The sequence below is a fragment of the Lissotriton helveticus genome, chromosome 5_1, assembly GCF_964261635.1.
Source record: "Lissotriton helveticus chromosome 5_1, aLisHel1.1, whole genome shotgun sequence".
Lineage (NCBI taxonomy): Eukaryota > Metazoa > Chordata > Amphibia > Caudata > Salamandridae > Lissotriton > Lissotriton helveticus.
Window position 1 is genome coordinate 385,324,238 of NC_136065.1, and position 14,816 is coordinate 385,339,053.

At 41.6% G+C, this 14,816-nt stretch overlaps 1 protein-coding gene across 2 annotated transcripts in view; it reads left to right on the forward strand.

Annotated features, from left to right (window-relative positions):
• Positions 1 to 14,816, forward strand: part of ECE1 (endothelin converting enzyme 1) — a 420,365-nt gene that overhangs the window by 392,845 nt on the left and 12,704 nt on the right. For both annotated transcript variants that reach the window (XM_078642557.1, XM_078642558.1), the window contains exons 16-17: positions 4,595 to 4,662; positions 7,278 to 7,468. In XM_078642557.1, the coding sequence (XP_078498683.1) occupies positions 4,595 to 4,662; positions 7,278 to 7,468 (259 nt within the window). The remainder of the gene's footprint in view (positions 1 to 4,594; positions 4,663 to 7,277; positions 7,469 to 14,816) is intronic.

A 14,816-nucleotide genomic window follows, 5' to 3' on the forward strand; every position in this document is an offset into this window, starting at 1 on the left:
AAAAATGTGGTTAGAAGATTCTTCCACATCTGATATTGCATCAGCTATGTCCCCTGGTTTTTCTATGCAACATTTAAACCGGGAGCCTAAAATAAGGGGTGCTGTAATTTTTCGCTCCAACTACTCCTATGCGACTTTTAAAATAGAGGAAATTGAGGGCCGGTCTTTTCCATAAAAATAACGGCAATGTTCTCATTTTCAGGAGCACTCGTTTATCGCCCGCCTGACTCCCAGTGAGAATCCTTATTTAAACGAATTAATGTTGCAGTTCAGATATCACTTTGATATGCTAATTTTACAATCTTGGGTAATTTAAATTTGCACATGGACAACATTTATTGTACAACACCTAAATATGCTAAGGCGGTACTGGAAGGTGTTGTTAATCTTCCCCCTTTTGTATTGGAACCTACACATAAAGCAGGTCACTCTCTTGATCTTATCTTATCTTTTCTAATCTCTCTAACTTTCAAGTTAGTCCTGTGCAAAGAATGATCTGTACTGATCACTTTTTAGTGTCTTTGTTTTTAAGGTGTATTTTAAGTCGGGGTCAGGTTTTTAAGGTTTTTTTTTTAAGTCGCGGTCAGGTAATACCACATATAGAACATCAGGGGCTTGGCATATTATCACTGAACCTCCTATCCGATGTTTGAAAGCCACTTTTCCAGCTTTGACTGTTTCGCCAGATACTGATGTAGTCAATTTTAATAATTGGTTACCCAATGCTCTAGATGAATTAAATCAGCTGCTCCTTGGTTTACATCTTCTTTAAAGGAATAGAAATGCTTTTACAAACCACTGAAGGGAAAATAGCGTAAAAGCTATAACATTGAAAACAAGCTTATGTCTGTTTTGAGAAATTATTGTAAATCTATACGCAGGGGGCAACGTGAATATTTCTCTTAGCAGATCTCAACTGCTTCCAATACGTTGCGTAAACTTTGAAAATCGTTTATTCATTTCTATCTCCTGAGGCTCTAGAAAATAAAGTTACTCCTTAATTAGAATTGTGTAATAATGTGTCCAATTTTGTTTATAGGATTCAAATTAGTCATATTTTACAGAAAACGTTTTCTTGGCAGACTCTAACTCTGAGAACGATTCCAGCCGTATTTTAGCGACTTCCAATGAACTATCTGTGGAACAATTACCTAAGGAGTTAATAAATGCAAATCAGGATCTCCATTAGATCCTTGTCTCCCTTGTATGTTGAGATCAGTATGGGCATCAATTATTAATATTATAAGGAATCTTTCGAATAATTCGCTAAAACGGCTATAGTGCAGAAGAGCTGGAAAAAAATGCTACTTCTTCCTTTATCGAATAAGTCCTTAGCAGATACCACCATACTGAGCATTTTTAGGCCCATTTCACTCTTGCCGGCATTTGTCACGATTTTAGAAAAAAAAATGTAATCAACATTTGTCTGCCTTTCTAGAATCAAATAACCTTTTATAGAACTCCCAATAGGGATTTCACTTTGATTACAGTATTGAGTCCGCCCTTATGAGCAATTTGGACCATGGTAGTTCAGCAGTGCGAGTTCTGTTGGACTTCAGCAGCGTTCGATACTGTGTCTGCTAGATAGATTTCAGTAGTTGGGGAATTAAGGTACATATTTTTGCCTGGTTAAAATCCTACGTGGAGGAAAGAACTCGAGCAGTTCACTCCTTTCATGACCGCTGCCAAATCACGCCACTATGGGGTCCTTCTTGGAGCTGCTTTTAGCTCCACATTATTTAATATCTATTTGAAACCATTTGCCAAACTGATTGACTCCTGGGGTCTGAAAGTGATCTTTTATGTGGATGATACCAAACTGCTTCTGTTATTTCAGGAAGACAGTTGTGATGCTTTGACAATCTTTAAACAGTACCTAAGTGATGTATTAAAGTGGATGGCAATGAATTGTCTCAAACTAAATTCAGAAAAGATGAAAATTTAATTTTCTTTGGAACAAAAAGCTCTCCTGAAGTTATTAAGTGATGGCCTGATATGTTAGGACCATGGGCCTATACCAACGCCCTCTTCTGTTGCAAGAAATCTGGGCTGCAAGAGATCTAGGCATAACATTTAATAGATACATTTTTTGCACCCCAACTTCAAAATCTATCATCGGCCTGTTTCATTAAACTCTTGCCGGCATTTGTCACGATTTTAGAAAAAAAAATTTAATCAACATTTGTCTGCCTTTCTAGAATCAAATAACCTTTTATAGAACTCCCAATAGGGATTTCACTTTGATTACAGTATTGAGTCCGCCCTTATGAGCAATTTGGACCATGGTAGTTCAGCAGTGCGAGTTCTGTTGGACTTCAGCAGCGTTCGATACTGTGTCTGCTAGATAGATTTCAGTAGTTGGGGAATTAAGGTACATATTTTTGCCTGGTTAAAATCCTACGTGGAGGAAAGAACTCGAGCAGTTCACTCCTTTCATGACCGCTGCCAAATCACGCCACTATGGGGTCCTTCTTGGAGCTGCTTTTAGCTCCACATTATTTAATATCTATTTGAAACCATTTGCCAAACTGATTGACTCCTGGGGTCTGAAAGTGATCTTTTATGTGGATGATACCAAACTGCTTCTGTTATTTCAGGAAGACAGTTGTGATGCTTTGACAATCTTTAAACAGTACCTAAGTGATGTATTAAAGTGGATGGCAATGAATTGTCTCAAACTAAATTCAGAAAAGATGAAAATTTAATTTTCTTTGGAACAAAAAGCTCTCCTGAAGTTATTAAGTGATGGCCTGATATGTTAGGACCATGGGCCTATACCAACGCCCTCTTCTGTTGCAAGAAATCTGGGCTGCAAGAGATCTAGGCATAACATTTAATAGATACATTTTTTGCACCCCAACTTCAAAATCTATCATCGGCCTGTTTCATTAAACTCCAATCACAAACAAGTGCTTCACCTGGTTCTGGATAATACACGGAAGGCCATTCTCCACTCTGTAGTCCCATCGAGGTTGGACTACACCACCATCCTGTGTTTGAGACTTCCAGCGTATAAAATCCTGCAGCTAGACTTATTTTGATAATTCAATCTGTTACTTCTCACTTGAAACAGCTGCACTGGCTTCCGGCACCTAAACGTATTGAATTCAAGGCATTAGTCCTTGCTTATAGAGGTTTCCATCAAAGAGGCTGAAGCCCTACCATCAATTTAGGTCACTCAGATCTAACCATCTGCTGCTACAGGGCCCAAAAAATCGTAAAGCCGGAAAGGGTGGCAGATCTTTTCATTTTTCTCGCATTAAAACATTGGAATAATCTTCCATTAGCCTTGCAGAAGGCTCCTACAATATCAGTGTTCAGAAAGGAATTAAAAACCTTTCTTTTTCATTAAGCTCCTTACTTAATTTTCTGCAGCCAGGTTACGAACTATGCGGAGTGCCGGGAAGCTTCCCGGAAGCAGCTGTGTGCTTTACAAGTGGTTCATTTTTATTAATATTATTGTTACCCAAAAATGTATTTGGATTTGTGAAGCCCTACAAGGAGCAGCAGACCATCTACACCACCTCCTCAATCAACTGAAATTCCCAGCGCTTCGTAGAAGATTAAAAAAACATTTATACTGCTGCGTCACCACTACATGGAGCACACATCGCTCCCAGAGCATGCCTCAATTAAAGTACAGGAAAGAACCAAATGTAGCATTACACAGCCATAACACACAGGTTTCATTGTGGCTTGACAATCTGGAAACGTTGCAAAGAACAAGCACTAGACCATGGAAAGGACCTACACAACACACACTATGTAAGGCCCATCCTCTGCAGATGTGACCATCACCGAACCTACTTAGAATATATCTCACTTCAAATGTATTTCCTAAGAATGGAACCAGTATTCAATGAAATCACCTGCATTACCCCTAATTATAGCACTGGGTAAGGTATCCTATATTAAAGTAGGCAGCCATAAGGGAAAACTGCCTTTGAGCTACTGTTTATCACTCCAGTCCACCAATGGGAACATCTTTAAAATTGACAGTCTTCTTGGAATCCACACCCTCTTTCCTTGGGTCCCCCAAAAATAAATAAGTACTTAGAAAAACAAAATCCCTCTTTAAAAGAGTGAGAGGCATTTTGGCAAGATGTGCGTAAATGTTCTACGTGTGTGAGAAGCAGGCTACATATGTTCCATAAGGGTAGCCCTAATTGGTGCAGCCACTGTGGTCCACCGCTTCACCACAACATCAGCATATCCTTTGTCAAAATCAGCAGGCCTTCACTCTGTCTGACTTCCCTGCTGGCACCCATCTCCCCAACCTTTTTTTGTGGCTAGTGTCCTCACCCTGGTGTGGCGTTGAGAGGAATCACACAAGTGTCCTCCAGCACGCCCACACTCTTCCTCTTTCTCTATTTTACAAAAAACTTAAGTTTCAATTGGTGCAGAAGGCTATCTTCAGAGGCTCTTCGGTAAACTAAAACGCTGTCCTTCACACAAAATAATACACGGACAAACCTTCAACAGCATTTCCCATAACACCAGCACCACCTGAATGGCCATGTCTGCAGGTACGCAATACACAAGACACAACACTGAGATCCTCCGTAGTGACCTAATTTTGTCTCCCTCTCTACAGGGCTTTGAACTTTGGTGGCATTGGAGTAGTCATGGGCCACGAGCTGACACACGCATTTGATGATCAAGGTATGTAAAGTGGTAGGTGTAATGGAACGAGGTGAAGAAAAGTGTAGAGGATCACAAGGGTATACAACAATAGAATGTTTCTGGGAATTGTGATGTTTGGTATTGTCGCTAAGCGGCATCGCTGACATTTAGGACTGTATAACTTAAATATACTCTTCAATACATATGCAAGAGAACAATGCAGCGTCATTTTTCCTATCAGTCACCTGCTGTATCAGCAAGCAGTGGTTAACATACTACACTGGAGGAGGGAGAATCACAGAGCAGAACAGTACCTTAGTGTCTGTTTGTGCAGGCCTTGGAAAAGTGCACAATGTAAGTTCTTATGTGAATTATCACATTGATGTATCCTACCCACAAATCAAAAAAACAGATTGAGCCATTTAAGGTGTTAGCTTATAAATAGGTATGTTAGGTTGGCCAGATGGTCCTTGGCTGCCGTCATTATCCATGAATATATGCACATGTGCTACTCACTTGCTGCTTCAATGTTTTTTTCCACATATTTTCAAACATTTTACATTGTTTTGATAGGAAATCATTCCATTCAAGCTCTGTAATATTTAGGTCTTCAGTTTCAATCAAATTAGAAAAGTATCCTCAATTTTAAAAGTGATGGACTTCAATCAAAGCTCTCACAATTTCAATGTCCTCAACAGCTTCACTTTAACATTCGCTCAGCAGGGGCCTCTTCCCTGGAGTACACTATCCAAGGATGCCATTTCCTTTGCTTGCTGTGAACTAGCGCTCCTGAGGAAGAAGGGTACTCCTGCAACACGTGTGGGTTTTGGAGTAATGGAGTAATTGCACAAGACTGAATTGGTGAATGCATGCTAAAGAGTGAATAGTCTCACTGCAAACCTGCACACCCAGAGGTTTTATTTTTTAATTTTGTAGGATGCAAGGTCCAACAAGCGCAACGTGCAACTCTGTGACTCCAACCCTAACTTCCAATGAAGATTGGGTAGCTGGAGAATGAGGTCTTCTGGAAGTTTCCATTCTGGAAGGGTTCCTCTAGGAGTCTAATCAGAACCTCAGTGATTACAAGGGTTGGGCTGGCTATAACTGTGTTGCTTCGAGGCACGGTGTGGCACATTGCCCCGGGTCACACTAGTCCAGGTCTCTGTATGCTCCGTCAAGACTGGTGATGGAGATGAACTGACGAGAGACTGAGCTTGTGTGACTCCTTTGGAAAGAGTATGTGGGTGACACATGGTACTGCAGGCCTACCAAGCAAAACTGGTCACAATTGGTTTGGTGGAGGTATACACATTCTCAGTCACATTGGTTGGGGTACCTCATTGGATTTAGCACTCAGCTAGACTCTAAATCATAGCTCTACAGAAAATGGTGAGGTTAGGGGTTTGCGTCCCTTGCCCGGTTCCTGGCAGACCATAGTCTCTGCACCCGTTGGCTTGATATTTTTGCAATCACTTATTAGTATGCTCACAAGGACTGGTGAGTGAACGCCATTGAATCTGAGTGGTTTGCGGATATACCCAGTCCTGGTGTGCGGCCCCAGTATGGATATTTACTTTGTGAGAGCAAGAGGCCTTTATGGTCATTCATAAGTGTTCTCTGTGAGTGATATTTTATTGCACCGATGATGCTGAATAGCTGTGGGATGTTAGTGATCACATGTTCTAGTTTGGCATTTCCATATGGTGAGGTTAGACCACCGCATTAGGGCGCTGCTTAATGGTGGTGCAGAATTATCTAAACAAACAAAAGTTCTTCAGTTGAACAAATACTATTTTCACTGGAGCACTAAAAAAACTCTTGCGTAATTCATGCATACATTGAATATACTAGTGACCAATGAGTCTGTGCATTGAGCCTCTCGGTATTAGAGATAAATTAAAGACTAGTTTGGCCAGCGTCACCTATTTTGGAGTTCTTATTACCATGTATTTTATGTATTACGGCTCCTTGGACCCTAGAACAAAGCAGAGGCACTTGTGTATACAAAGGGGCGAAATCTCAACATACCCTCTTTTCCAACCTATTGATGTATCAGAGGGTTCCTCTCACTTTAACCTCTTCCATGCTCATGACGGCTCCCGGCCGCGGTGGGCGTGTGCTGATGACGGCCGGAAGCCGTCATGACCACGCCCGCGATTGGAATCTCAGCACTGCGGCGGAATTCGCGCCGCAGCGATGAGGTTAAAGCCATGTCAAAGAATGATCTTATTCAGTGAACATGGATGGGCATTTGTAATACAATTTGTTAAGGAGGTATGGGTAGGGCAACAAAAGTGATGTCAATTTCACCTAACAAGTCATCCGGTATGCTGAAAGTCCCTTCGGGAGTGGGTGTTCTCTGGACAGAGGTTGATGTGAAACCATTAAAGTTCTGGGAGTTAGACCGGTGGGGAAGAGGGGGTTTCAGTCAATTTCCAGGTATATTGGGCACTAGGAGGGCACTATGGATCCTAAATTGGTTATCTAGTCTATTTTTCTGTCCCTTACTATTCTTATTAGATAATGGGAATATGCATCCACTTTGTTTGCTGTTATGGTTGTTCCGTTTGTGGTTGTCTGACTTTTTGGGCATCTTGACCTATACCATGAAACTTGGCTTTAAAATGCTCCTCTGTCGTGGGTTTTTGCTGCAGGTCGAGAGTACGATAAGGATGGGAACCTCCGTCCCTGGTGGAAGAATTCATCAGTGGAGGCATTCAAGAAGCAAACGGAGTGCATGACAAAGCAGTACAGCAACTACAAAGTTAATGGCGAGGCAGTGAATGGCAAGCATACCCTAGGGGAGAACATCGCTGACAACGGAGGACTTAAGGCAGCATCCAGGGTAAGAACTGGTGACTGGCAGAGCTGTGGAGTCAAGAAGCACAAATAAAGAATTGTAGATTATCAAGCATATGTGTAATTTTACTAAATTAACTTAAAAGTGCATGCCACCAATTATTTTAATTAGAAAGCCATCATTGGGGTGTCAGAGCCCACATCCCCAGATTGAGGTTAATTTGTAAATGAGCGCTTTAAATATGTATAGGAGGAGAGGACTCCAAACCCACAATAGGGTGGCGCAAGGGGAGAACAGATTCTGAAGATTGCGATCATGACAAGGTGCTTCCAGGCATATGTGTTGGGTTACACGTGGAGGGACATGGCACCAAATGGTTGACTCGACAGCAACAAACAGTTAAGTGACTAAAAGAGACAACTCTAGTCCTAGATTGCGGGATAATGCACAGCGTGTGAATCCAGAGTATTAATCAAGTTGGAAAAGTACTACAAGTAAATTACCATTTTGTTATTTCACTATCTCTTTCCTGCATGAAGCTCATACGTTGCAGAGCACATTCCTCAGAGATTTTGTTACCAGATTTACAGGTGATGGCTCCTCTTGGATGTAGGGATAAAATGTGTTGCTGCCCTTGGGGGTGTAAGTGTTGTTGCACCAACATTAGATGTTGTCCTGACTGCCTTACAAAGAAATACAAATAGGTGAAACACTTTCTTCCTGAGTTCTATTCTCACCATAGATGTTTTGTGAGCTTTAGACAATTGCTCACTTGTCTGATGCAGAACTGCTACTGAAGAAATGGCCTTCATCAGGTCATCGCCCCACCTCAAGGGAAACCAATGCAGTGATCCGTTGGGTTGATATGACTTTATCCACAAATGTGGCAAGTTAAATATAAAATTGTTTACCTTTATTTCTTGTTTCCGTGTTGCCTTTGTGGGATCACAAGTGTGCTCTGCCACAATTACATTATACCAGACTAAATTGGCTCAAACCACACTACAGCGAATTAAACCTGAAGTACACTAAAGGATGGAAAGACCAAAACTCCAACTTGCAGGGACATCTGAACTTGAAAAAGGGTTGCAGTTCAGCAGATTGAAATTAAGAAAACTGCGAGGAGAGGGGTCAACATGGTCTTGGCTATGTAGCAACCACTCTGATCTGGCCTCCTTTACCCTCGGCGTGGGATATGCTATAGCCCCTTAATCTCCTCTCTCTGATTGCACCAGAATATGTTGAATATGGACCAATGCATCAACTTTGAGGTAAGCATTGACTTTTCCCCTCTACTTGTCTCACACCAAAGGCAGAGGAACACCTCTTTTCCAGCTATTAAGTTTGATGTGGACACTGAAGCCAAATCTTTGGCAGGGCCGGACTGGCTGTAGTGGGCACCGGGTATTTCCTCGGCGGGCTGGGGGAGGAGTGGGGGCGCTTTTGTGGGCAGGGGGCCTCTTTTCTTACAGGGCCAGTCGGGCAGCAACCTGCCAGGGCCGGTTGCTGTTCATTGTCCGGCCCTGCTCTTTGGAGCTCTGAGGGAACAGCACAATCAATAGGGGCATAGTTTGGTCCGTAAAATTGGAGGGAGTGCAGGGGGGTGAGCTTCAGCTTTTCCAACAATCTGGCATATCATGTTAAACTACATTATGGTCTGAAATGATAAAAGAAACTCGGGTACAGAAATCATGTTCTTGAGACGAGCTTGGATATAAGAAGTCGGACAGAAGGGTTCAGGACAAAAAGAATAGCTCCAGATTAACAACCTGAAAGCCAGATGTGTCCACCACATGTGTAACTTCGAAGGGAGAACAAATATGAGGGGCTGCAAGTATTGTGAAAGATGGAAAATGTGAAACACAATGCACATTTAATGACTTTAAATCACGGTTCCTTCTCAAGTTCTGCTCTGGCAGGTTAGGGACTTTATTTGGGGAATAAAGTAATTCATGGGCTAGTCTGGAGAGGCCATGAATACACGTGCATGACCTAGTAGAAGGGGATCGGTTTGGCATTTTTGAAGAGTTTAGGCTCCGTTGCAACCCATCAGCAAGCCTATTTCTGTTGCGTGCCTGTTTCCGGAAGGTGGCTAGTGGTAGGCGTTACTTCCTCAGTGCTCCTCCAAAATGTTCCTCTTTATAAATCCTGACCAACAGAACTGTTAGTCTTTTCTGCAAAAGGCTTGATGTATAATATAGAGCTTGAGACTAAAAGTAAATGGAACCCTTTTGTAGGAACCGCTACCTGACAAACAGCGAAACTGCACTTGTGAAGGAGCTAACATCATGCTAAACAAACTTCTCCAATTTAATCACTTGCGCAGGACATTTACTTTTTACCAGCCGGGTCTGGTGGCTTAGTGGATTAATGCGTCCACTGTAGGGGCCTATGTTCGACCTCATGGTCACAGGTTCAAATGCCAGCAGGTCCACTCAGCCTTTCATCCTGAGGTCAATAAAATTACAATTGAGATGGGTAACTATGAACATCTATTATTCAGTGCCAATATACCCTTGGGTGACCGTACACTTTACAAATACACATTGTTATTTTGCCAGTAAAGATGCTTAATGTTGGTGTCCATTATTAGAAAGTATGCATCAGATGCTCTATATCAAAGGTGACATTCTACTATATGATTGTGCTGTGTCAGACAGTACAAATAAACAGGTGGGGCCTTTAATGGAAAGAGTAGCTATTGACCACGCAGCCTCTTATATGTTTATTACGACAGTGTCCTGGAAATTCAATGTCTAACCCGTTTTTACAGGAGAAAGTCCGCAATGGGTCAGGATGCAGTTATCATTCGCTCTATGGACTGATGTACCACATTAACGTCTGCATTAGTCAAGGTTTTTACAACTCTGTAAAGGAGTGGTGTGTTGGATCATCCATCTTTACCACTCTGTGTCTTATAAGAGACAGAACTGGAGACCTTTAATGATGGACTTCTCTAAGCTAATCCCATCAATTCTGCAGTGCTGATATATTTGGCTCCACAGCTCCACAAACAATCAGCTTCCAGTTGGTGGTGGAAATCACTGGACCACCTGGAAACTCTCCTTCGGATTACCGAAAAGAACTGCGGTGTCGTAATAATGGCAGATTGTGTGCTATACAAACGCCATACAGTAACAAAAGGTAGCACACCAAAAAAACGAGGCTTTAAAGGTTCCATATTATGAAGATATCCGGGACATCCGCTACTCTTGGTTAGGTGGTGTTAAGACAGAATAATTCCTCTGTTTTATATATAGCTGGTGATAGTTGGGCATGTGAGCAGCATGAATTGTAGATTTATTTCCACTTTGTAGCAACTGGTGAATTTAAGAATAATGTGTTGCGGTTTGTTTTGAAGGGTAAATCTCCTCTACAGACACATTCTGTGCATTATTCCCCCATTATTTTGCTACCTAGTGATTGGGTCCGAAATCTGTGTATAAAAGTTGTCGTTTTCTTTGTAGCCATCAACTAAGTGGAGAGCGGAAAAACATCCGTATGACAGCGAGCCCAAACCCACAAACCCCCCTCATGCAGTCGCTATCTTCAGTCTTTTTCTCCACTGGTAGGATCAGAAGTACAAAGTAAGCCCTGCGATGGAGGACGTTTTTGACCACAATATTGACCAGATCTGGGGCAGTCAATCGGGCCACTTCAGTTCGAGGATACTGGATACTAAAGCTTGCCGTGGTTCTTTGTAAATGTAAATGTGTTTGTATTTATATAGCGCACTTCTACCCAGAGGTCTCATAGCGCTGTATTCATACCACTGTGGAACCCATCCTGGCTTTCCTGTGAAATGTCCACTCCTGGGCACCCCCAAGGTGAAGCCAGGCATCCAAGCGCTGCTGGGGCCGTTGTGGAGATTAAGCAAGCTATTGCCCACAGTCACAGAGTGGGACCCATGATTAGACTAGGCACCGAGGCGAGAATTATCAGGTCCGGGGAAATTGAGTCCAAGAACCGCCGAGGCGGGAATTGAACCCTGGTCCCGGACCAGACCTCTGCATCAGGGTCTGCCGCTCTAACCATTGAGCCACGCTTATCCTCATTGACCAGGCTGGGCAGGGTTTCAAACTGTTAAAAGGCCATTGACGTAACTATGAGGAGAACGTAGAAAGACGCTGAATTGACCTCTAATAACACTGTAGGAAATTGGATTACTTTTAGGGAGATTTCAACCACAAGAATTCAGAGAATGTGTATTTGGGAAACATTTGGCATCTCTGGCGGTGACGTTGAAGAAGCAAAGGCAAACAATGCCCCACAGGGAAAATCACTCCGAGCTGGCAAGCTCATCGGAATGTGGGTAAGAAGGTGTCCTCAAAGCTGAAAAACAAACAGTTGCTGCCAGTTGAAGGAGGACAGAAGTAAACAAGCATTTGCAATGCAATAGGTCTCGCATTAGGAAAGTTTGAGCTATTGGTATTGTAAATGACAAATTTTTTATTTGTTTTGTTTTTGAAAATTGCGAAATTAATAGCTTTGTTATTTACAATGCCAATAGTTATAACTTTCGCAAATGTGACACCTATAGCATTTGTAATGCAATATGGCAAATAACAATGGCTTTTAATTTTTTTAATAATTAATACTTAAATAAAAGTTATTGTAATTTATAATGTCAATAGCTTAAACTTTTGTAAATAACTTTTGTGAAGATTATGTTCAGTGTATTTTATTGTGACGAAAATCCAAGAACAGAAGTGAAATATTAACATCTTTTTGTTACATTTGTAATGAAGCTTGAAACATTGAGAGAACATATTTGAACCAGTTGTTGTTAAATGGTTGCACAGATTGATGCTGTGGTGGCACTGAGTGATGTTGTGATGGCGAACGAGTGCTGTAATGTTCAGTGACGCTGTGGTAGCGCATAGTGATGTTGTGGTGCCCCTGAGTGATGCTGTGGTGCTGCCCCTGAGTGATGCTGTGGTGGTGCTGAGTGATGCTGTATGCTATGTTTTGTTTTGCTATCCTATGTTTTGTTTTGTTATGCTATGTTTTGCTATCCTATGCTTTGATTTGTTATGCTATGTTGTGTTTTGTTATGCTATGCTATGTTTTGATATGCTATGCTATGTTTTGCTATGCCATGCTTTGTTATGCTATGTTTTGTTATGCTATGTTTTGCTGTATTTTACTATACTATGCTTTGTTTTGCTATGCTATGTTTTGGTGTGTTTGGTATGCTATGCTATGTTTTGCTATGCTAATATATGTTTTGCTATGTTTTGTTGTGTTTTGTTAAGCTATGCTATGCTTTGTTGTGTTTTGCTATGTTTTGTTATGCTGTTTTGTAATGCTATGTTATGTTTTGTTTTGCTATGCTTTGTTTTGCTATGCTATGTTTAATTTTGCTATGCTTTGTTTTGTTATGCTAGGTTTTGTTATGCTATGCTATGCTTTGTTGTGTTTTGCTATGCTATGTTTTGTTGTGTTTTATTATGCTATGCTTTGTTTTACTATGCTATGTTTTGTTATGCTATGTTTTGTTATGCTATGCTAAGCTTTATTTTATGCTATTCTATGTTGTGTTTTGTTATGCGATGGTATGTTTTGTTTTGTTATGCTATGTTTTGCTATGCTATGTTATGTATGCTCTGTTTTGTTGTGTTTTGCTATGCTATGTTTTGTTGTGTTTTGCTATGTTTTGTTATGCTATGCTTTGTTATGCTATGCTTTGTTATGCTATGCTTTGTTATGCTATGCTTTGTTATGCTATGCTTTGTTATGCTATGCTTTGTTATGCTATGCTTTGTTATGCTATGCTTTGTTTTGTTATGTTATGCTAATTTTTGTTATTATTATTATAATTACATTTATTGAGCGCGCAGCTACCTGGAGGTTTCCCGGCGCTAGAGCAAACGGAAGATGAGCCAGTGTAAGAACCAAGGGCATGGCAGTTACATGTTAAAAAGCCAGGTCTTGATACCTTTACGGAATGTCATATAGCAGACTTCCGAGCGCAAAAATTGGGGCATAGAGTTCCATAAGGAAGGAGCCTGTAAGGCGAACGAGCGTCCACCCATTTTGGCTCGCTTGACCTTTGGAATTTGAAACTTGTTTTGAGTAGAAGATCTTAAGGTACGAGAGGGAACATACTGCTGGACCAAGGAAGATAGATATTTCGGGGCTTTATCCATTTTAATACGGTGCATCATACAAAGGGCTTTGAATTTGATACGGCTCTCAATTCGTAGCCAATGCAGTTTGCGCAGATGGGTAGAGGCCGAAGACCTAGCAGGTAAGTTACATATCAAGCGCACAGCCATGTTCTGGACCACCTGAAATTTCTTTAATATCTCCTTACAGGCTAATTTTATAACCTAAAAGTTATGTTTTGTTATGATATGTTTTGTTGTGTTTTCCTATGCTATGCTAAGTTTTGTTATACTATGCTATGTTTTGCTTTGCTATGCTTTGTTATGCTATGCTTTGTTATGTTATAATATGTTTTGTTATGCTTTGTTTTGCTATGCTGTTTTGTTTTTTTATGCTGTTTTGTTTTGCTATGCTATGCTTTGTTTTGTTATGCTATGCTTTTTATGTTATGCTACGCTATGCTGTGTTTTGTTATGCTATGCTATGTTTTGTTATGCTGTGAGGGTGTGTGAGGGGTGAGGGTGAGGGGGTGTGAGGGTGAGTGAGGGTGAGGAGGTGTGAGGGTGAGGGTGTGTGAGGGGTGTGAAGGTGAGGGGTGTGTGAGAGTGAGAGGGTTGAGAGGGTTGTGAGGGTGAGTGAGGGGGTGAGGGTGGGGGGGTGAAGGTAAGGGGGTGTGAGAGTCAGTGGGTGTGAGGGTGTGTGAGGGTAAGGGGGTGTGAGGGTCAGTGGGTGTGAGGGTGTGTGAGGGTGAGGGGGTGGGAGGGTTAGGGTGAGGGGGTGACGGTGGGTGAGGGGGTGTGAGCACCTGCTATCATCTCGTATTAAAATTGCATGCTAGAGCATAGTGCACATTCAAAAATCACACAAGCTACTGAAAATACCTCGACAAAATACCGATCAGAGAACAAAACATCTCAGTGTAAAGGTTGAGGGTGTTTTCTATGCGGATAATGGTAACTCACAAAGTAAAGTTCCACTATGGACCTGACAAAGTGGCTGTCACCCTTCCAACACTTAGAATGGACATTTTTCACCCAACTTGATTCGCCCCCTCCAACGCTAATAAGCAGCGCAACTTATCAGCGGTTATTTGGCAAGTAAGAATCCATCCCAACTCGTATGTTGCCCTTCAAAATTATTACCAGTGACTTACCAGTTAGTTAAACGTCGCAAATCAAACGGGAGCTGCAATATTTAATGAATGGTTCAGCAGCAGAAGATTGTCAAAATCTTGGCACAGTTCTACTACAACCCCTCTATAAAGATGCAAATAAGTCAACGCCTA